This window comes from Branchiostoma floridae, chromosome 18 (genome assembly GCF_000003815.2).
Source record: "Branchiostoma floridae strain S238N-H82 chromosome 18, Bfl_VNyyK, whole genome shotgun sequence".
Lineage (NCBI taxonomy): Eukaryota > Metazoa > Chordata > Leptocardii > Amphioxiformes > Branchiostomatidae > Branchiostoma > Branchiostoma floridae.
In genome coordinates this window covers 696,980-721,778 of record NC_049996.1, presented here as the reverse complement: position 1 = coordinate 721,778, position 24,799 = coordinate 696,980, and the positions used below count along the sequence as shown (strand labels likewise).

Below are 24,799 nucleotides of genomic sequence, written 5' to 3'. Positions count from 1 at the left end.
TACATAATACACACCTACCTTGCAAAACAGGGCAAAGTAAAATAGCTTTACTGTTACATGTACTTGTACTGTATGCAAACACCTATACGAATAATGACAAAAATGTTTAATAAACAAGAAAATTAGATGTTTACCAAAACACAGTAGTAAACTGTTAGCCTAACTACATGGTTATGTTGTGCCTTCACTAAACTTCGATGTGGTTTGTCTCAAAAGTTCGCACTGTGTGTTGAAACGAAATCACTTTTAACGAATAGAAACGAACATATGACTTCTGTGCATCAGTGATGAATGCTGTGAATTGAGATGAGAAACATCTGTGATGAAAACGTCACTCACACGACACCAACTCAAAACACAAACTGTTAGAACGGATATCTGGTTGTGTGTTACAGTGTGACAAATGATGAGAATATTCAAGAAAAGAAATATCGTTTCAGCAACGAGCGCGAGCTTTTTGAGACGAGCCTGGGTGAGTCTTACCGTTGGAAAAGCATCATCTACCTCAATCGCCGGTGTGGTCACCTTGACAAAACCGTCCCTTTCTAGAGCAATCATTTCCGGGGTCGTGACCCGGAAAAAGCCGCCCCTATCCACGGCGTTGGCTTCCACCGTGGGAACGAGAAGGTACTGGTCGTCAGGGAAGTCGCTAGGCGTGGCCGCTGCCAGGGAAACGGAGATGGGCTTCTCGGTGACGTCACGAACAGAGATGCCGCCCTCGCTGGGGTGAGCGGACACCTCGACGGTGGGGCGTTTGGCACGGGTGGGGGCATCGTACGCATACTTGCCACCTAGAGAGAGAGAGAGGATATCATGTTAGATTATGTTCAATCTTTGGATACATTTAATTGTTTTAAGGACTAAAAACGAGCAAATAATATTACAAGACAGTTGAATTCAACAATAAAATATATTGTGCTGCGTATATACTAGTATATGAGTGTAAATAACAGGCGTGCATACAGACGAATAAGGTACATCTTATGACCAATAAATAATACGTATTTCATTCCATAACTGAAAAAGCTTGAAAAAATATAAATTATACAAATTCCTTTTCCGGTTATTCATTGGTTTCTGTTTTCTTTATACAGGGTTTAACGCACTCAGATATCTTCAGATTCTTGTATCTAGATTCTTCTTCAAACGAAATGTCCGCACACGGAATGAATAAAGATAACTTTGGAAATCGCAGTGTTACCACTGAATTAGAAAAAAATGTACAAAGATTGAAAATTCACCAAAAGAAGAGATTAGAAGTGATAAAAGGATTTCACCCTTTTGTGCCAAATTGCGACCTTTGCGCCAATTTGCGCCACTTTGCGAATCATTTTCGCAATTTGGCGTAGACACTGTGTCCTGTAACATCCCACGGTGTAGGTACTGTCGGCAGGGTTAGGGTCAGGGAACAGGAATGTGCCATGTTTGTGGCGGCAACACTTTTCCCAGTCTACTGTTACTGTAGTATGGCACGCTACCAAATACCTGGCACCTACACAGGACGGGGGTTGGGATATCAGAGAGATCGCTTTCTTATAAAGAATTCACATGCGGTCATGTGGAATTAAGAGGAACGATACTTCGGGAAGTTATTTAAAGGAAAGGGAAAAAAGCATATCCTTTTTACCTCCAGGAAAGGAGGGTCAGCTCCTATAACGGGAAGTTTTGAAATTGTTCGAGTACTAGTTTGCTGTTCGCAGCTGTATCTCACGATCGGCTCGATTGATCATTATGTACTTTGGCACATGGTTGGGCGGTAACTGCGTGATAATGCACGCTGTGTCGTTTACACAGTAACGTTCCTTATAGGCAACGTAACATTTCAGAATCACCGGCTTGGGATATTGTCACCCACAGTTTTGTAAATGTCTTCAACTCAAACCAAGCGCATTAGAGTTGTCCTTTTGAATTTCTTCCGTACATCTACATTTATTAGTTTGCAAAATTAACTTTGAAGACTTAAACACGAATATACTGTATATAAAGATTAAATTTCACCTTCAATGGCAATGTACTGGCATTTAAAAAGTCGTACCCTGAAACGTTAAAACCTACTGGCATGTTGATTTGGCTATGCTCTTTTGCAATGACACTACCGATAGCACACTACATTTGTAAAAAGGACTGTTCTGCCCCAGGCAACAACTGGCATTTGGAGAAAAACCCGAAACATCCTCTTCTTCAAACCGCTGCACGTCTTTCCTCGGAACCACATGTTGTTTCGAGAGTTAAACTTCAGTTTTGAAACGTTCAAGATGGCGCAGAAATCGTGCTGGAATTTTCCTGTACGTCAGAGGAAACTTTGGCGGCCAAACATTCAGGTTCTAGTTCCAGTGATATGACACAGAAACGATGAAGCATTAATTATCACCCATATTAAAAGGCCAATGAAAGCGTTAAGAGAAGGAATACTGTTAATGCAGAAATGTTCGCGGTGGTTTAATGTTCGCGGTTTTCGTGGTGGCCACTTCACCGCGAATTTAAAACCACCGCGAACATTTTCCCATGGCAGTAAGAGACTACATTGCATGGTGCTACCGCGAACTTAAAACCACCACGAAATTAAACGTCCCTTTCCCGCTACCGCGAAATTAAATCCCTGCGAACTTATATGTATTTACAGTATTATGACTTATCTTCTATAATACTAACGTTATACAAGAAATTTTACGTTATTCTATTTTCAGCACAAGGATATCCTTATAGTATCACGATAGTTGGTGATGACCTTTTGACTTTACGGGACACATACTCACGATACCAGGCCCAATAAAGGACACTCTTGTGGGTTTTAACGACCCACCTATATAGACCTGGGTTATCTTTGTGGTTTGACCATCTTTCACGGGTCACGGGGTTACAACAACAAATACAACCCACTATCGGTTTAGATAAAACTCATCACGATCACATTACAACACTTCACAGGTGTGGCTCGAGCGTTGTTATCAGAGAGGTCAGATCACTTATTCCGGGTCACTGGGTCACAATAACATAGAAAACATATACAGACCAACATCTTGGGCAAAGACAAGAGGGATGCCAACTGGATGAATGGATCAAGCTAATCGAACACGAAGATTAACGCTTTAATCTCGGATTATTGGATGATGATTAGGGGGCAACAGATTAAGCCTATAGCTTAGCGGCATTCTTGTGGTCACCTGGATTGTGTTTAGGATCGGGTATTTGACCATTTTATCGTGCTATAGAGTCTGTATTTGTCTCGTACAGTATTTAGGTTATGACAATATTTTATTATAGCATTTGTTTAGAGATTTTGTGGTCACGCAAAGTCCAGACCACGTCAAGACACGCTCTACTTGACAGCTTCTTTAAGATGCTTAAAAGATGCTAATCTGTATGTCAAACCAATGATATATATCGTAAAATTTCCTTGGGGCAAGATGTAGGCCCTAGAAACAGTCTGGAATCTAGGCTATTAAAAAAGACACAGAAGGCCGCTAAGATAGTCTCACCATAAGTCATTCTTCTTTCCTTTGATGAACGGCCGGATATTCACAGTCCCTTCCTTCCCCCGTAACAGAAAATGGGTCTCCCCGCTCTTAGTGAAAGTTTCTGTACGTTTTAGCGATTAAGATATCTGAATCTGAACTGGTCAAACGGTATCACCGCCCTTGGGGCTCATGGGCACGTGGTGGCGGTCGGCTACGTTAATCTAAACGACCTGCAACACTTAAACCACTCCACAGTCATACTGAGTTAATTATGTGTTTGACATCCTCTGGAAACCCCAAATTTGATGAGAGCGTGCGAAGAGAGTTGCCTCCATTATGAAATATACTTTGGTAGGGTGGTTGAACAAATGACCGAACACACAACCCTTGGTGTAAAAAACAATACTCTTTGACTTAAGAAGACTCATCGGTATCAAAATTCCTGGACCTTCTTGTAACTTGCAACATATCTTTGCTTATTTGGTACCTTCTTTCGCACGATTCACAATAGTATTAAACGCATCTATTTTGAGAAACGGGCGAAAGTTTATGCGGGCGCTGATGTCATCCGCACAATCAAATCATTGCGGCCTAACCTATCTAAAAAGGAGACCCCTGCCGTTTGCGATGATATACATTCTTCAGATTTACAAGCATTTTAAGTCTGGATCAAACATTTTATCGCATGTTTTTACACAGTATTTATAGCTCAAGGTCGGAGTCAAATGATAAGTCTTCAGCGCCCTCAGCTTAGGAAACCACGTCCCTCCCTAACATACGATCTCTGTAAAGTAAATCTGCTATGTTAATCCGACCACTCTCACGGCCAAACTTCAGGCGACCTCTTTCCTTTTAAAGTAAACACGGAGGACGGGCCTTTTCTTGTCGGGTTGTGTGTACATTCCGCGTGGTTTAAAGGGAAGAATGGTGGGGGCGTTCTGGCTAAGGGAGTTGAAGTGCACCGAGGAATGTCAAGTTTAAGTACACTGAACAGGATGGCGTTGCTTTAGTGTGGTTACTGAGAAGACTATGCTTAGGGGACAGGAAAGCGAAGGTCAAGTTCGATATAGGGCCATCTAGTGGTCTTCTTCGGTACTGCAGCAGAAATTGTGGTTTTATACATCGTGTTCTGGAATTGATTTCTGAGTGGTAGTTACGTATTTCATTCTACCGCTACTTTTGAATGGATTTCTGGAAGCATAGTCCAGGTTTACGGTGCATTTTATGTGTCACGTACAAGGCTCAAATGTTCATAATCTCAAGTATCTCTATGACGTTGTGTTGTCCAGCCACGTTTCAGCTCTGTTTTTCGCATCAGGGAAAAGAGAAAGGATACGACCAATGAAGGACTCTAACATCCGATCCTTCGGCCAGTGGATTACGACACACCATTGGGAAGAGGTGTTGAGCGCACAGGGAACACAAAGCAAAACCTCCGCTCTCTATGTAGCTTTAAATCAGGCAATAGAAACCTACTTTCCGTACAAGACCATCAGAACCCACGTACAAGACAAGCCGTGGATGTCCCCGAAGATCAAGTCTGCGATCAAGTCCCGACAGCGTGCGTTTCAGGCACAGAACTGGGTGGTATGGCGAACACTCCGTAACAAGATCCAGACAGCGATTAAGAGAGCAAGAAAACTGTTCTACAGTACTAGAATTCAGAAGTTGAAAAGAGAAAACCCACGCGCTTGGTTCAAAGAACTGAAAGTTCTGACAGGCACTCAAAGAAAGGACATGATGGTACCAGTCGATGGTGTTGACCCAGAAAACAACGTCGACATCGCGAACATCATCAACACGAGGTTTTCAGACATCACAACGTCGCTCCCTCCTCTGGACCTGTCCAAACTCCCGGCATTCCTCCCTTCCCGCCCTCCTCCCACCGTACAACCGTGGGAGGTGTACCACAAACTGCTGAGAGTTAAGACGACAAAATCGCCGGGCCCAGATGGAATAACGGGCAAGTTGATACGAGAGTTTGCCTACGAAATATCTACACCCCTTACTGACATATTCAACACTTCGCTGCGTGAGGGAGTAGTACCACAACAGTGGAAAGAAGCGGTCGTAGTACCTCTACCCAAGACCCGCCCACCCAGTATAGATCAACTCCGACCCGTTTCCCTGACCTCACTCCTCGCGAAGGTTTGTGAGGACTTCATCGTTTCCTGGGTTCTACAGGACATAAACAGGTCTATATCAACTAGCCAGTTTGGATGTTTGAAGGGACGTTCAACCACTCATTGCTTAGTTAATCTGGCAAATCAACTGTACAGAACTGCGGATAAGCAGGGGACCTGCAGCACATGGGTTTTAACTGACTTCAGCAAGGCGTTTGACCTTGTTGACCACACAGTGGCAATGAGGCATCTACTTGAGATCGGTGTTCGGCCGGAAGTAATTCCGTGGATCGCCAGCTTCCATGAAGGACGGACTCAGAGAACGAGATACCGGGGGGCGTTGTCCCACACAAAGCGTCTTACGTGTGGCTTGGCTCAAGGCACAAAGCTCGGACCAATTGTCTTCATAGCCCATGTTAACGAACTACCCAGCATTGTAGCTTCTCCGTCTTGGGCATTTGTAGACGATCTCAACCTTGTTGAGTCCCGACTGCTGTCCCAACCACCCAACATACAGGACGATCTGGACCATCTTTCAGGTTGGACTGAGGACAACAGCATGAAGCTCAATCCGGGCAAATGCAAAGCCATGGTAATCTGTTTTTCCCGCATCCCACCACCACCTCCAGTTCTCAACATCAACGGCCACCAGTTAACAGTTGTCAAGGTAGCCAAGTGTCTTGGAGTTACATTTCAAGACGACTTGAGGTGGGACACTCACGTCACAGAAACATCCAAGAAGGGAAACCAGAGGCTGCACATTCTATGCAGACTGCGTCAATTCGACCTACCAACCGAAGACCTCGTAACGGTATATACATGTTACGTCCGCCCTGTGCTGGAGTACGCCGCGCCACTCTGGCATCCGGGCTTGACAATAAAGCAACGTGATCAGATCGAACGCATCCAGCGACGGGCTACCAGAATAATCCTGGGCAGGAAGTTTTCTACCTACGCTTTAGCGTGTGAAGTTCTCCAACTGCAAACACTGGAGGAACGCAGGGTCGAGCTTTGTGTAAAATTCGCCAGGAATGTCCTCACCTCGGACCTCTACAGGGACTGGCTACCACAGTCAAGAGGTGATGTTAGTGGTAGGGAGACAAGAAATGGAAATAAGCTCGACTACATGCCAGTGCGCACTAAGCGCTTCAAAACAAGCCCAATACCATACCTAACCAATCTCTTGAACGAACATGTGCTCAAATAGCCGGTCTTTGTACATATTGTATTACATGTATATTTATATTAGAATCTATTGTCTTAACCTTTTTAATGTATTCATTGATGGAGCAAATTGTTTTAACATAGTGGCTTACATGCAATTCAGCCTACGGCTGCGAGATGTCCACTCATATCTTAGATTGTAATTGTATTGTAATGTTGGTGCGATGAAATAAACCAAGTTATATAAATTTTTTATCAACTATAACTTGTCCGTCCCTAAACTAGTCATAGAGCGTTCACATAGCTAACAGTTCGAATATACTAGTACGTAAAAAATGCATATTTCCAGTACATCGCGTATGATAACTCTTTTCAGTCAACTCCTCCAATCTTAAACAAGAGTCATGTTCCTAAATACGTCTAAAGGCCTCTGTGTGCTTGCCTGTATGTATGACAAGTTGGTAAGTGAGCAGTTCTAACTCCTAAGTGCACATTGTAGGTACAGTCCATAGCTACTTCTTTCCACCAAACAGTCTAGCCTAACACAAGCTTCTGATTTCTACTAGTTAAGAACAAGAGTCGTGGGTTCTTTAATACGTCTAATGGCCCCTGTTTTCCTGTATTTACGTCTGGTTAGTAAGTGAGTAGTCTTGTGCACATAGTGTTAAGTACAATCCATGGCTACAAGACAGACCCGTCCAAATCTTAAACAGAAGCTTCGAGTTTCTACTAACTTAAAAACAAGAGTCGTGTTCCTTAATACGTTTAGAGACCCGGTCCTGTCTGCCTGTATGTATGACAGGTTGGTACGTGAGCTATCCTGAGCACACAGTGTAGGTACAGCGCGCCCTTGTGTTGTAGAGTGGGCCCGTGACAACTGGTCAACATTCCGACACCTTAGAACTACTGCTACTCCAAAACAAGACCCCACAGGGCAAGGGTTGAGGTTGGTAGGAGGGTCGGGTCAAAGTTTTAACCCAAATATTTTTCTCTGAAACATTGTAGGACTGACACAGTGAATGCTAGTGGATGGTAGTTATACTGTAGCCCCTTCTAAAGTTGTAAATTGTCCGTGAATAGTTTCAACAGGTGGTAACACTGTTAAGGCCCCATTTCTACTAAATGGCGATAGCGCTACGTTCTCACTATGACCTAAGGGGTGCGTGTATAACCTTCGATTTCATACTGGAGATATCATACAAAATGTTAAAGCGTAACTGAAAGGACAACAAAACACACACAAAGCGTAAGAAAAGGTCCCTTTTTTCTAAACAATTTGTTGAACCATCTGTCAAATTTTAGGTCGCAGAGAGAGTCAGCGAGATCGCCGTCCTAGTGGAAAGGGTGTATGAACGAATGTTCTTGCATGCTGACAGGTCATCGAAACGTCTACAGGTGGTTGCATACTAGATGTGTATAAAGCATTTGATTCGCCATGTTTGCTATCGATTTTGTAGAAAAATCATGCATCTTTTTGAGATATTTTTCATACACGTTTACCCTTGAGTCTTTTCTTGACAAAGACTAGAGCTGATCAGTCGAAAGTCCAATTTTTGTGTTGGAAATTACAGTTCAACAAGTTCCAGAATGACTTCTACCAACACAGATGAACTTTCAAGTTACGTCCACCCCTTGTCTCGCCTCTGTCGAAGTATGACCAGTTTGAAAGACGGGAGCGAACCGGAAAGTTTGTTTTTCCTCACGGTTCGTGCTCGGCTGGCGTTAACAGGAACAGGGCGCCGATTGTGAGTCACTTCGGTCTTAAATTACACATTTGTGTATCTTTGTATTAAACATGTACGTACGTACCGGTGATACATACAACGACTGTCCATTTGTCGCGTTATAACAACAAGAACGGCAGTTCGCTGCTTGTGGTTTTTAAGCTTCAAGTAATCTTCAAGCTGTTCGTCAACATTTCCAAATCGTATATCTAAAGAATATTTCAATGTCGCAATGTATTATTCAAGAACTTATATTCAATATACGTAGGTTGATATACCGTCTCCGCAAATAGTTCATTATTTTTTCAGTCGCTACGCTTATGTTCAGTGGCTATGCTTACGTCAGCCATATTGTTGTTGTTGTTGTATTTAGAGCGTGCCGGCACCACTGTATTGTATGTAATAAATTGTATTTGTAATAATTGATGGATTCAATAAAAAAGGAAGGTAAAAGCTGTTCGAGGATATGAATATGAAGATTCATCGATCTTTAAATTCTTGACCCTCTCATTCAAAAACTAAAACTAAAACGGCACTAAAACGGACGGTATCCTAAGAGATACTTGAGTCAAAATACCGCCAGTGCTACTGAGAAAAATTGCGATGCATTTAGCTTTGTGTAGTATATGGAAACTTTACATTTCGTATGTGCCGAGTTTGATATTTTTTAGACAAATCTGCACAATTTGCCTTTTTTCAAAAGTTAAAAAAAAACACGTACCACCAACTGTCAACTTAGCCTCATTGGTGGTCCTGTTGACTCTGTTCTCGGCCACGCATGCGTACAGCCCGGCGTCTGAGGGCATGACGTTCCGGATGGTGAGATAGTAGCACTGCCGCTCACTCCGGATAGAAATCCGGCCTCCGTCTCGGATCTCCAATCCGTCTTTGTACCTTTAGCAAAAAAAAGAAAGAAAATATTTCATTGAATTAGCATGAAAAATAGACTAATACAGCACATTTCACTCCATACCCCTCCCAGGCAAAAATTGACTGTTCCATGTTCTTTCAAGACTTGTGCAGAAATGGACCATTCCAAAGTTACATCCACAAATGAATGAACTATTCCCCACGTTCTTCTTCATGTACTAGCACTTTGACATACGCAAAGATGCAGGAATAAACATGTTGAATCATGTGAAAACTTAACATGCAATAAATTGCAACCTAGCGTTTGTTCCTTAACACTATTGCAAATACATATGTGTGTGAATACAAAAAATGATGTGGGCTGAAGATGATATCTAACATAGTGACACTTTTCCCTGAGTCACTATATAGTATGTATTTTATATACACCTGCGTTTGCTGTTATCCATATCTGCATTGACAGCACACCATCGTTAGGGGGTACTATATCAGCTTACATTAAATACATTAAAATTGTAGGGTCCGAAAATTAAAAGTAATATTCACAAAATTGAGACTACGTATTTCTTGTGGCTGTTGGGCCACAAATTGAAAATGATCTTTTTTTTTCATCCCAAGTTACAATGTCTGTGTCGTATCTGTTACTTAACAGCACTAACACTTTAAAGTTAGCAAATTAGGGGTTATGGACACTTTCGTACGAACAGAGTAGTCTATGTTTACAGACTTAAAAGGGGCCTAAACCTTTTTTTGTAAAGCATTCTGCAATGTTTTAAATACATCAAAAAGTCTGTATGGGTCGTCAGCTTGTACCCTCCTTCCACCCCACGAAACCTATTTAAAGACGTTGTTCAAATAAGGCGGTTCCGCTTAGGATTTGAATCAACAACTTTCTTAAAGGCCTCTGTGATCACCTCTAAGACATACAAGCTTTTCAGCAGGTCAAGTGACAGAAGAGGAGAACAAAGTTGTGATTTTGGTAAGACGATCTGTGCTCAGGTGATTTGTCAGGTCTTCACCTGTGCGTGGTGTCTGTCTTGTCAATAATGTAAGGCTTAGGTCACATTTTAAAAAAGGGGCCCGGCCGAAAAGAATGATATAAAAGACATCAAACTACAAAAAATGTCAAAATAAGATTCAAGGGCATAGTTTGTGTATTTTTCTAGGTGTATAATTTGAAATAGTTTGGAAATGTGACCTAAGCCTACTTTAGAGGGGCAGAAAAACTTACAGCCTCTCTGAAACTTATGCCTTTAAGTCTTTGTACTGTAAATAGCAAGAAAACTTGCTGTGGTACGTATTAGTCCTTCTACGCATGGCAGCTAAGACATTCACATTTTTGCTACTACAGTTTCTAATCTGTTTTGTTAGGTGGTGGTCACATTCGTCGTAGGTCGTGGTTAAGTTTTGCAATTGATGTCATAGGATTTTCAAGTAGGCTGTGACAGAACCAGCTGCCGATAAGGATACAAGACAGCCTTTTCGGTAACAGCACACATCGCACGGCAAACGCACGACTATCCCGAGAATGGCCTTAGTTTGTGATCGTACGACGGTCGTACAACGTTTGTGATCCTTGGGTATCGCAAGATTGGTTGACGTTTTGAATATTTTGAAGGTAGCAAATTTCTAACAACTGGAACAGCAAGGAAGTCTGTCCTATGTGCTATGAGGTACAGTAGACACAACTTTTCTGACATTTTTTTACTGTATATTACACCGCTACTAATAACGCCCTTACCCGCTACAGCATACGAACTAAGAATGTCTGTGTCGTTGTGCATCTGTGTTGCTGTTTTTAAATGCTTTAAGAGGTCTTTAAGCATAATGTTTTTCCAAATGTCCACCACGTCATTACAAGGACCACCCACCTCTGGTTAATGTTACCTCCGTTAAACAAACCTCGTGTTTCTCCTCACACTTGTGTATTTCCTGGACAAGTCAAGGAGGAATGCCACCGGCAACCTTAACACATTCCTAGCTATCATCGTCAAGCCGAAAAAGGTTAAGGGCACTTAAACGACCTTCATACGTAGCTAAAGAATCGTACTACTTATTTTGAAAATGATTTATCTTTATTTTGTACTCTTATCGTTCAGTTAGGTATCTAAGCTTTGTTTTGGTGTTAAGGCCATGTTGATTTGATTATATGGACGACATTCTCTGGGAATCCATAATTGACGCAAGCGTGCGAATGAAAAAAAAGTTGGACAAAAGTTGTTTTTATTATGAAATCTAAGTGGCCAGGAAGGTCAATCAAATGACTGAACACATGCACAGAATATAGTATACCGAAAAAATAAATTCTTTGGTTTAGTTCTTTCACATCTTATTTACCTTTTGATTTTCAATGACAGTAATATACGTTTTCCGATATTTAATTTCATGGCATATATATTTGCTTATGTTCAAGTTGCTTTGTACGATTTCAAGTATGTCATCCATATAATCAAATCAACATGGCCTAAGTCTTTCTTTGAGTGGATGTCCCAGGTGATTCCCATCTTCACAAAGGCATGTTGTTAGGCCGGGTTAGTGACTCGAGTCTGTGTACTTTAGAAAGTGGACGGCGCCTGATATGTGCTTATAGATTACGTTACGCGGAATAGAGTGTCTTCTGACCTCCTAAACGAAAGGCCTCTTCGCCCTATTTGTGACATATTGACACGCGATAACCCATAACTTAAATGTAGGGCAGCAAGTGAGAAAGTGTCTGGATATGAGAATACTGTACCACCAAAGACTCAGTACAGTACAAGTACATAGTCTGATCTTATTCTAGATGAGTCTTTTCTAGCGTATGTAGATAAGAAAATGTTTCTAAAGCAAAGTAAACACAACTTAGTGGCAAGTTTCTGCCCTAATTGTTTACTTTTTAACACATGTCAGGGTAGAGAGTCGCGATCTGACAGAATCGGCAATTCTAATGGCAGTGATCCTGAAATCGAAAATATCTTTGAATTATACTCACAGGCTCCGATCGAGATCTCTACCGGTAGAATCGTCTATCATTCTAGATAGGATTTCTACTCTGAAGTATATGAAAATCTTGGAAGGGATCTTGAAAGAAATCTAAAAAGAAATGAGAAGAAATCCTCACCATTTGACAGTAGGTTTGGGGCTGCCCAGGACCCAGACGTCGAAGATCACGATGTCTCCTGTGTCCACCTTAGTGTTGGTGATCATCGTCTTAAACATCGGCTCCTTGTCATCCTTGGCTTCTCCACGGAGATCTGGAGTTCACATCAAAACCTTAAGACATTTTTCTTCAACTTAGATGAATTCTACTTAATGTTCTACATTCAAAATGTACCGATTACGTTCCATCTAATACTCAATACACTTCAATAGCGGAATGATCACTATGTATTTTGTGATTTTTAGAAAGCATTCGACATACGAAATTCTTTTTGCGACATGTATAACCGAGTACGCCATTTCTATTCATACTATGCATATAATATGTTTACTGGAAACCTAAGACAACTAAATAGTGCGGATCAAAACATGCCTATATACCCAGATGTTTGTTTTTATGTGAATAGGTTGTTTTAGGTCAGCTCATGTTACATTCGGTACACGTCATTGACCCGTGACCCCTTCTTGACCTTAGTGTTTACAAACATTACCTCATTGAAAGGAAAACGGCGGGAAGGAAAGTTTTCTGCAAACACATTATGTGTTGCGTGTGTCGACAGCATTTTTGTAGCGTGTTTTAGGGAAGGGTCAGAAAGAACGGTACATTTGTGTCTGAATTTCTTCACGTTTCTACAATCTTTAGCAGCACTGGTGTAGCCATCAACACAGAGGTTCAGTCAGGACCTGTACCTGGATTTATATGTAGGTAAGCTTGGAAATTTATTTCAGATACAGGTACAGGTATAGGGACCAAGTAAGAAGCACAAAACAATAGACTTACCTGTGACATTGAGCCTACAGAAGGAGCGAGCATGGCCGGCGTCGTTCCTTGCCTCACACCTGTATTCTCCAGCGTCCTCCGGAGTAATCCGGAATATCTCCAACTGACACACTCCGTAGTTCTCCTTGATCCAGTACCTCTCGGAGTCGTGGATCTCCTCTCCGTCCTTGTACCACCGAATTTCCGGATCCGGTCTTCCGGATACGGAACATGTCAGCTTCATGTCTTGATTGACAGTTGCTGTGCGCGACTTTAACTCCATGTTGAAGGTGGGAGGGTGTTTGATGATTTCGCGTTTCGTCGCGTGGAAGTCTGTGTCCGAAGCGCGACGCTCTCTACGAGCCGTTTCAGGGTGCAGAATTGGCAGTACGATATCGTCCATGGTTTTGTAGCCGTGCGGCATTTCGTACTGGTAGCGAGTGGGGGTGGTTATGGGGTGTGTGTGATGTGTTGATGTATCGAAATGGCGGGAAGAGTAGGTAGGAGAAGAAGCTCTCGGGCTTCTAGTCCCACTGTAGTCCCTCTTGACGTCTGTACGAGATGTTGAGGGAGTATATCTAGGAGGAGACAAGTCCAGCATTGAGCCATGGTACGCTCTAGGGCGGTAGGACGGGACTTGTAGGCTGTCAAACCGAGACGTACGTGTAAAGGACGTGGTGTCAAACTCGTGGCTACCTCGACGCGGACTCGGGCTCGTATCGAAACTGCTTCTCCTCGGACGAGGTTTATAGATGTCCGCGATATCCATGTCAGAGGCGAACTTGTCCGAGCGCAGTTTGTACTTGTACGTGAGGTCATAGTCTTCATAACGTGGTCGCTTCTTGATGTCAAAGTCTGAATAGACCTTACGCCTGTGGGTGGAGTAGAGGTCGATGTCCGACGTGGTGTCGTAGTCACCTGTGTAGAATTTCGTCCGACGTTTCTTCAGGTGCACCTCTTCGTAAGGCGTGACTTTGGGCGTCTTGTGTAAGTGAGGCGAGGTGTGGTCGGATCTTCGCGTGCCGGAGGTGTCGTATTCGTAGATATGCAGCCTATCGTCCGGCTCGTCGTACGAGTATTTGACTTTCTTGGCACCTGTGAAGTAATACTTGTTCTTTGCTAGCATGAAATCGTCCGAGTCAGGTACGGATTGGTGTAGTCTTCTCCTGCGGCGTTGAGGCGACTCGAGCGGTGAGACGGAGCGCGCGAAGCTAAGGTTTGTGATGTCTTCAGGTGGGGTGGACCGCTGGTAGCTCATGCGTACAGGTGAGATCTTTCGCCGTCGCACCTTGACGTAATCGGCAGGTAAGGACGACATCTTGACGTCGCGACGTTTCGGCATGAAGTGGTGCTCGAACTCACCTGTGTTGGGGTTCCACCAGGTCCACCAGGTCCCTGCGTCCGTGCGACGCACGGGGCTGACGTCAGGTACGCCCTCCCTGTCCACCTCCATGTCCGCCCACCTGTCGGGAAGCGACGCCGTGTCGTCTATGTCTGACCGGGCGGTGCTGTACCCCTCCGTGTCCGTCCAGTACCGGCGGTACGAGCCGGCGGCGGACGTGGTGCGGTGTCGTCGGTCCGGCAGCTTGGGGACTCTCCCATGGATGTTTTCCTTCTCGAGCTCCGCTTCGGCTTGCTTGATCAGCCGCCTCGACTTGGTGCGCACGGTTTCCATTTCGTCATCGCTGATAGGCGGGGTCGTGGGACTGTCGCCTCTACGCTTGCGCGGTCTGCGTTTTTTAGACCGTGACCTGCGGGTTACCTCAACCGTTTCCCAGTTCGGGGTTGCGGTGCCGCCGTAGATGTCGGGATAGATGAAGGACAGATCGTCATAACTACCTGTTAACGGTTTCTTAAACTTCAAACTAGACGCCACAGGAACATCTAAATAAGTGGTGCGTTTTGGGACGTACAGTGCGTCAAGGTCGTCATAACTGCGGCCTCTACGGGCCCCCAGGGGAGGCAGGCTTCGTGTGAGAGAAGAACTCCGGGGGAAGGGGGATAGGCTGCGGGGTAAAGGTGATCGGCTACGCCCCAGAGAGGGGCTACGCCCCAGGGAGGGGCTGCGCGTAAGAGGAGAAGCACTTCTGGGAGTCGGTGACACACTTCTTGCGCGGGAGCTATCCGTGCGAAGCGAGCTGGATCCTAAGTACCGCACGTAGTGATGCTGGTATTTGATGCCGTACGGACTGTGCCAAAACTTGTCCTTGTGCGGGGGGAGGAGGGGTGTGTGCAGGTCGGTATGTTCCGTGCCCTCGGCGCACGCGTCCACTCGGGAGGCGTCGGACGAATCGACGGTGGCGAATGTCGTGCTGGAGTCCATGCTGCCGAGGCTGTCGCTGCGACTCCGCCTGGAGTCGGAACTCTGGGACAGAGAGTCGCAGCTGTCGATACTCTCGGAACGAGAGCGGGAGCTCCGAGCCCTCGACTGACGATTCCCTTTCGAAATGAAAAAAGTTTTTGGACAAAAATCAGTACACAGTAAATTTGCTTCTAAAATTTCGTAACACTTTCAGCTTTCTTGCCTGTGTTTTATATCCATTAACTTTTACAAAATATCTAAAAGTTTTTGAAGATTCCATCTGCCCACAAAGTTTAGAAACAACAAGATTTTATCATAACTTCCAAACACTCCCATCTATCAGCACAGTCGAGAGTTTACTCCGCCTTTCAAGATAACTTCGCAGTTTATCTTGATCAAACAGTTGACCAAAGTTTCAGGGACTTGACGGTTATGGGTCACGGTGACGTCATGGACCGAGGCAACGTCTGGTCTATATCACAAGCTGACAATGGCGTTGCTTACAAAACCAACCATTTCGGAATGGAGATCTACCAAATGTTGGTTCTTCTCAGTGAAGATTTTAAAAATCTCTTTCAGATTAGAAACCTATAGCTTTTCCATGGTTAAAAAGAAATGGTCCATATCTATCCAATTTTGTATTAATTGCCACAGAATAATTGTTTTGAAGCTGAGCAGTTTTGATGCAAATTTTTACCACACAAATTTTACATCTAAGTTAAAGCTTTCAGAAGTTAGCTGATGGCAGTTTTTACTTTGTTTTGTATTTTGAAATTCTTTTATTTCTTAGTATTACAATACGCGATTAAGGACTTGTGTGATGCAACAAAGTACTGGGCTTGCTTTAGACTTATTTGCCACCTTTAAATAGCTAATGACAGTCACTGTCTGTGGAATTGGGTTACGTTCTTTCAGTATTGATTTATAAAAAGGAATGACTGAATAGGAGCCTGAGGGCACTGGATTGTTGAACTTGTTGTGTACACGCCATTTTTGTTTCACAAGTCTGTGGCTGGTGCGCCAGTTAGAGGGGGGAGGGGGGCGGTATGCAGCTTCATTCACACCTTCCCGTCATCCCTCCCAACCACCCCGTGTTCAAATTATGAGCCGAATAAAAGTGGTGCTAAGCAAATATTATTACGTACATAAACTCAGTGGTGAGCCATGTAAGGCAAACACGTTGACGTTGTTCTGTAAGATGATATGTTTGCCATGATTTCTTAGTGACCGACATCTTACCAAACCCTCGTCCTTAAATCCGAATCATTCCTCATAATTTTGCTTCCGTAAAGCCTGTATCTTTTAAAACAGATCGTAACCAAACTGGTGATAACTGGTATTTAAGGCTATTTCAAGACAGTCGTAAAGCTAAGGGCGAGGCTAAGACTGCATCTTATCACGGCTTCTTTAAGAAGGCATACGGATTCCTAAGTCGCCTTGGCTGACAACATGCATATATCTCAAACCCTTCTGTTTTACTTCCCGTATTGTGGCGGTAACTCAGTTCCACATAGACAGTCCCTAACACTGTTGCGTCTAGCCATTGCTGCTACAGTGAAGCACCAAGATTGCTAAAAGGCTAACCCACTGTCATACAGTCTCTCACTCACGAAATCTTCAAGTCTCTCTCTCCCCTTACAGTCCAAGGAAGTCGGAAACAGCAGCAAGAAATACGGACGGTAAATCCTTGGAAGACAGCGAAAAGTAAAACCGGACAGAACTGCAAGAAACTCGCCGAGAAAAGGGACGTAACCTTACCTTAACTCGAGGAAGATCGCAAGGAAGGGAACGAAGGAGCGGCCCGAAAATCGTCAGAAGAATGCCACCACGTATCGCCTACATCTACGCAGAACCTATTTTGGGTAAGACCGTATCCTACATCTAGCCTTGCTGCGAATTCCGACACAGGTCCTCCTCGCAATTATCATGGCAAATATTTAGTAGGTTGGTGCTGGGGCTCCCGGTTGGCCGCCAAACTTATCCGGGTGTCGCGGTCTCTACCTAAAGCGGAGCGGAGCGCTGCGTCACCGGGTGCAGTGGGCGGGCTTACGGTCCTCGCGAGAATTTCCATAATAACCGGCTGTCGACAATTTGAGCTATGTGGATTCTTGGCCCAGGGCTGTTCCTACGTTAGCGTAAACTGTGGGAGCTTTGCTGAGACATCTGGCGGGCTTAAACTTTCAATCTGGGAGACTTATAAATAAACTACGCAGTCGGCAAAGTCATGTCCTTCGTTTCTAACGACTCAGTTCTAGTGCAAACTTTCCTACTCGTAAATATAACCCTTAAGTGCTGCGCGCTTTTAAAATACTACCCTGTCAGAAGACTTAGCTTATTTGGAGATAAGAGGCGACTACTTATAGTAAGGAGACAGGTTTAAGAAATTTACATTTTGAAAACTTTATAAGATAGCTTTTACGAAAGGCAAGAAAGCGGAAAAGACAGCTAGCAGCGAGCTTGAAAAAGTTGGGTGTCAGACAGAAACCGTTCAGTCCGCAAGGGAATACGTCTTCTTGGTGACGGTTCTTTTTGTGACCGTCACCGGTTGGCTAACGGTCCGGGTTGTCCTGGTAACCGTTGCCGGGGAGACATCCCCCTCACCACCACTCAGACCACTTGTGTACCGTGTCGTTCGCACAGAGGGGGAAGTGACGTCACCCATACCGGATGTAGACGAACGCCCGCTAGATTCTGATATCCGGCGACGTCGTGACGTCACGCCGTCGACGTCGCCCCCTCTTCTTGTGGCGGTGATGTCAACGTCGCTTAGGTGGTGAGCTACAGGGCCCGTATCGGACACTACGTATGTGTTCTGGCGCATGTACGTTGGGACGAACTTTTCAGGGATGATGTAGTAGTCGCTAGAGTCGCTACTGACGCTGGCTGTGTCGCCGACGTCGCGGTCGCGTTGTCGCCGGCGTTCAGCTAGCTCTACCTCATACTGCCAGACCTCCTGTGGTCGCCACTTGTCCTCACTGATAGTGGTCAGCCCTAAGGTCCTGTCCGAGTCCGCCTGGCGAGTTGGCCTGCGCCGGCCAACATGGTTCATGGACGTGTAGTGCTCTGTATTTGTGTCTGAACCAGCCTGACCAGAACCCCTCTGTTCATACCATGTGGACAAGTCCTGTTCACGGATGGGGTGTAGGTGAGAATCGTCGTACGAACCGTCGTGAAGGTGGGATCGGGTCTCGTCCCCGACTTTGTAGACTAGGTCGTACTTTCCAGGGCTGTATAGAGCGTTGTAGTACTGTCTTATCCTCTTGTACCACAGGGATTGGTTATAGTACTCATCTAAGTGAGCTCCGCGTGATTTCTGTTTCCTGGGTACGTAGGAGTGGGAGGAGGCGTGGTAACGTTTGCGGGAGAGATCGCCGAAGTCCACGCTAGCTCTGCCGCGGGGACGCGCTTGGTACGGCCCCGGGCGTGGGACGGACGCCGTCCGCTTGTGGTTATCCCAGTCTTCCAGTGAGAGCCCGAGGCGCTGGCGTTCGGCTTCGTCGTCATCGTCAAGGGCACGGCCAGCTCCGGCATCACCGTCGGCGAACTCGAACTCGTACTCCCGCCGCCTCAGGTGCTGCACATCGGCCTCACCTGCTGAAGCTCGCCTGGAACAAACGGGTTACCTTGAAATTTTTGCTAGTCAAGCCCTTTAATCATGTAGAAACAAATATATCTTCATAGAATAAAAGCTCTATCCCTTCCATGATGAAATACTCGATTTACATCTATCAGCCTTTCTATGGTCAAAGTGATTATGGTCTATGCTATGCGACATGTTCTTCTGTGGCTTCTTTTTTTGTAGATTTGTTGCAGCAGTAAAATAAGTGTTTGTTTAGACCTACTGTGGCTTTGTCGTCATTTTATGACGAAACGTCGGTTTCTGGATACTATAATATGTTCTATACGACAATTCTAATATCCTTGTCTACGAACTATCATTCGTTGTTAATGAACGCCCCCTATTGAATAAGGGTGTGTTTGCAGGCCCAGTTTCTGTCTGTGGACAGTGAAGTTTGGCAATGGCATGGCGCCATCGTTATCAGAACCCTTGTGTATTTTTTGCACAGATCATAAGAGTGATAAAAAGATACGAATTTGATAATTTAGACTGACGGCAGGTTACATGTGAGATATGTTTATAGATAGATAAATAAATCATTTGATGTTTAGCTGTTAGGAACTTAAGTGTAAACGGTAGTTGTGACTCACACATACATACATATTCTTTCCAGTAAAGATTGTATGTCATGTGAATTTAACCCTTATCACATTACTGTTGTGTTTCTATACTTGTAGATGACCTTACGAAAAGTCCGTACCGAACATTGTTTAGGCTTAAGACAGCAATTCAGCACCAGGAACAGAGACTACTTGTGTGGAAACTATATGTACAACGTTGCAGCCTTTATACTTCTAAATGATTAACCTGTAGGTAAAGGTATAGGGATATTCGAGTATTCATACTATGTTGTTCTTGGTGGCTTCTAAAATGTTATTGACAGAAATACCTCACAATGAGGTATATGTTCAATGGAAGGATGCTCATAACCTGATCAAACTTTGAGAAATATACTTCAGCAATGTGACAATATTATTTCCACTGTGACTCTGGCAATTTTAGCAGCTTATTCTGAATGTAAAATGTTGTACGCATGTAATGTGATAATGTGGGTTTTGTAGTTTGTAAATGATAATCAAAATCATTCAAAGTGGCCCAACACCAAATTGCTTCTTTTGTCGTCTTTTGACATCTTTATCGGGTATCTGACCAACACTCTGACATTCGCACAGCCAGTGTGACGTCATGAGTGGGTCAAAGGTGACTGGATGTTTCTATCAGCCCTCGTCCGAGGGTTGAGATATGCTTAAAAGTGTATCATATTTCAAAATTGGATGTAACTTCATGATATCAAATTTATACTTTCTCAAGTTCTGACGTTCTAACTATAATGTCATGGTTATTATTATTATATATATAATATCAGTCCAGCGCGAAGATGTCATGCTATAAAACCAAGTTTTTTTTCACGTGACAGTCACGTGGGAATCACGTGCCTTGTATAAGTGAGCCGACCAACCAGCTTGAAGCGTTTAGAGAGAGGGGGTGTTTGCAAGGATGTATGTTGGTGGAAATAGCAAAGGAACACAAAAGGAGACAGAGACCAAAAGTTGTCAAGGAAAATGCAACTGTTCTAATACAACTGTTTTAATGCATCTTTTAATTGGAAGCATATTGTTTATAGCTTGGCAGTGTTTAACATAATTATAAATCAACGCCATGCAGTCAAACAAAGATATATATATTTATATATAGATACATTATGCTGTAAAGTGGACAAAGTATTGCATACTTGCACTTGTTACTAAGTTATTTTTTAGTGTATTTCAACTATCTTCAAATACTATTTCTTCCGTAGTTGCATTGTATCATTGTAGCATAAATTACGTCTCTAATATTACGTCTTTTGAGATCCGTTTCTGCATTCTAGTTTGCCGTCTTGTATGTCAAATTCAAGCAGTACCATTACTTTGGAAAGATGCAAAGTGTACTCGATGCTAAGAGCCTTTTATCTAGTACTTCGATGTACAGTCATAAGATCTACAGCTTTGCGTATACGATGTTATAGGAACAGAATTATAAAAGACGGCGAACCCTGTTGTACTCCAGAATGTGCCACCTTCCACCGTTTGTAAACAGTAACAGTAACGGCACGGATTGGAATATTCCAGAATGTGTAGGGGTGCGTACTCTATTCAGATTTCTCCATTTTTCTCCAATTTGTCTGGAACTTGCCCCGAACAGGAGTGCGTACTTTAATCGAGAAAATACGGTATCTGAGTACCAATCATATGGAACACATCATGGAATATGTTTTCCATCGACCGCAGCATCCCTTAGTTGGTCACGGCATGTTTGGGATGGGACACAATTTGGGATGCAACATATCCAGCGATACCCGAACACATAGTATACTTTATAACATGGGCGAAATGTATCCTCGTCATTCGTCGTCTTCTTTAATAAGCCGATATGGTGAAACGTCGATGTATCGTGGAAAAAGCTGGTATGCGTACCGTTGTGTATTAAAAAAAGTTGCATGGTGAGAAAAGTGATGTCTTATCAAAAGGAAAAAGGATGAAATATTAGAAGAAATATTAATATTTAAGGAGAAAGTATTGGTGGTTATATACAAAAGGAGCTGCTTAGATTTTTAAGAATATGTGAGTCTATAAACTAGAAGGAGGTTTTACACTTTGGAGAATGGGTAGTGTTTGCCTTGTAGCACAGGTATGTGATCTATTAGGTGTTCATTAAAGTAAGATATTCCAGTTGATTGTGCGTCTGGAATAGTCCTTAGTTCATGTATGGGAAGTTAACACTATTGGATGAAATGGACAGCCAAGATTCTATAGGGTGTTTGCAGTCACGTGGTTATGACGTAATTTATCGTCCGCCATGTTGGAGGGTTAAATACACGTGTGACGTCACTATGTGAAAAATGGTTTGACATTTTGATTTCCCATTATTTTCTATTTTGCCTCTCCATATTCTGATAACCAGTATAATTGACAATGCCTCGTCAATCATTATCATCTGTGCATTCCAAGTGACCCGGCGCCATCTTGGATCTATCAACTACACCAACATGGCGGCATCGATTACGGTTTCATTGTGTCACCTGCAAACACCCCATTGGCAGTGGTTGGTCGGCTCATTGTTGTTATTGGTACTTCGTGTTTCTTTGCATTAACGTCAACTGTGTTGACGTCGTTACCAGTCTTTAATGGTTAGCAAAAATGCATATCTATGTTATATAAATGAGAGGTTAGCTTAAGATGTGATCTGTTATTTCGCTTCTTTCCACGTTAGTCTGTCAATTTTTTTCTGCTGACCATTGTGGTCAATTGAAATCGTCGCCCTAACTTCCACTTCTAACTTCTGAATTTGAATTTTTTTTTTAATTTGATATTCGTTACATAATTATCAGCACCAAAGATCTCTCTCTTGAAGACTAGCCCTTGCCTTGCCTCAAATTTGCCGCACCCAATAGCTGCACTTTACTGCTACTCTACTCAAATCATTCCTTATGCTAGTCTTCGGACCCATTCACTACCATTTCTCTTGTTATTCGAGTTTCACTTCTCCTCGATTCGAACTTATACACATCCCCAAGAGAGACAAAACTCGAGCTCCCTCCCTCTCTCTTTTCGGTTCGGCTAATAGCCCTGTACCTTCCCCTGGTGATTGGCAGGTCACGGTCAAGGGCCAGCTCCGCGTGGCAGGTCACGGCGCCTGCGCAGTTGGTCGCCGTGCAGTGGAAGGTGCCAAGGTCACTCTTTTGGACGCCCTTGATGGTCAAGGTCGCCGTGGTGCCGTCGTATTGGATGATATGACGGTCGTCGGAAACGATCTCTTTGCCTTCTCTCTCCCTAAAAGAGACAAAATATCATCAGTGAGACAGATATTCAAATATCTGATATCTTGACCTAATGTTTTTAAATACGTATATGGGCAAATATATAGGAGTAGAAGATGAATGAAAAGTGTCTGATAACATTATGAAGTTAAATGTGAAAGGTCATCCTTATCATCTGATCTCAAATTTTATTTAGTTGCTCGAGTCACTTTTACCTCCTGATCTGATTCTGAAGTTAAAGGTGAGAGCTCATGCCTACCATCTGATCTAATTCTGAAGTTAAAGGTGAAAGGTCATGCGTACCATCTGATCTGATTCTGTAGTTAAAGGTGAAAGGTCATGCGTACCATCTGATCTGATTCTGAAGTTAAAGGTGAAAGGTCATGCGTACCATCTGATCTGATTCTGAAGTTAAAGGTAAAAGTTCATTCTTACAATCTGACACCTGACCTTATACTAAGGTTAAAGGTGAAAGTATGCAGGAAGTGATCTTATTCTATGGTTAAAGTTACATGTTACTATGTACCATCTGACCTTATACTAGGGTTAAAGGCTAAAGTTACTACGAACCAGTTGACCTTATTCTAGGGTTAAAGATGAAAGGTGATACGTACCATCTGATCTCTGCCTGAGGTTTGGCGTTGATCTTACACGTGAAGGTACCGTCCTTCCCCTCCAGTGCGTCACAGTTCACCATGTAGCGTCGGAACAGTGGTGCGCTGAAGTACTCCTCATGGCCATGTTCTAGGAACAGGTAAGGAAAGCAAAAGATGGTTGATGAAACTGTTACTTCATTCATTAACGCCATGCTACTTACATGCTACTCCAATGCTGTCTTTTGTAATCAATAAGGTATGATAAAATACTCTAAAGTTTCAATGAAGGTACGACGTCCCCGAACTCTTGTTTTCTTTCTGATTGAAATAGATAGAATAGAGCATAGTGAAGTACAGTCGAGTAGAGTAGTGTAAAGTAGAGCAGAATAGTCTAAAGTAGAATAGAGTAGAGTAGAGTAGAGTAGAGTAGAGTAGAGTAGAGTAGAGTAGAGTAGAGAAGAGTAGAGTAGAGTAGAGTAGAATTTGTTGGCATACGTGTGAATTCAAGTTTCCAGTTTAGGCCTCTCTTCCAGTTTAATTTATTGTCATGTCTATTGTGCAATTACAAAATATCTTCTTAGATCTTGAGAAAAAATCTTTAAACAGTCTCGCTTTTGCTACCTCTGTGAACATGGAGCACACAGTTTACGTACAACATCAAAAATTGATATTTTCATAATTTGTCAAACATTTTGATGTGATATTTTCAACATGCTATCTAATCACTCTGCCATTATCGACCTACCATCCAGCGAGAGTTTACATATGTGCCTGGACGTTCAACTGAGTTAAAGGAGCGTATAGTTGAACTAGCGATAAATGTGATGTAAGATCAGACATATATATGTACATGGGAAAAACAGAAGTCCCACCTCTGATAGTAACTTGACACGTGCACTTGTCGTTTCCATACGGGTTCTGTGAGGCGCATGAGTACTCTCCGATGTCATCAGTTGTGGCGTCTAGGATGGTCAGTGTGTACCGGCCGAAGTCCTGGCCTGTCCGGATCCGGCCGCCAACCTTGATCTCCTGTCCGTTCTTGTACCAGATCACTTTGTTCTCGGGGTGGACGTTGACTGGGGGAAGACGTTGGTAAAGTTATGCCTACACAAACCAAATAATCTAAATAAAACGCTTACTATACCTTCCCAAAATGAACAATAGATCGCTGATGAACAAAACCCCAAAAGCTTACCAATCATTCCCAGTTTTGAAGACTGTGTGCAGCGCCTTTTGGAACTTTTTA

The 24,799-nt window shown here is 43.4% G+C and overlaps 1 protein-coding gene across 1 annotated transcript in view; it reads right to left on the bottom strand.

Moving 5' to 3' along the window:
- LOC118405652 (muscle M-line assembly protein unc-89-like) overlaps positions 1-24,799 on the bottom strand; it is a 125,005-nt gene that overhangs the window by 32,220 nt on the left and 67,986 nt on the right. The window contains 8 exon segments of the mRNA XM_035805226.1: positions 484-791; positions 9,191-9,363; positions 12,440-12,572; positions 13,259-15,676; positions 18,204-19,144; positions 22,773-22,970; positions 23,572-23,701; positions 24,426-24,629. Coding sequence (XP_035661119.1) covers positions 484-791; positions 9,191-9,363; positions 12,440-12,572; positions 13,259-15,676; positions 18,204-19,144; positions 22,773-22,970; positions 23,572-23,701; positions 24,426-24,629 — 4,505 coding nt within the window.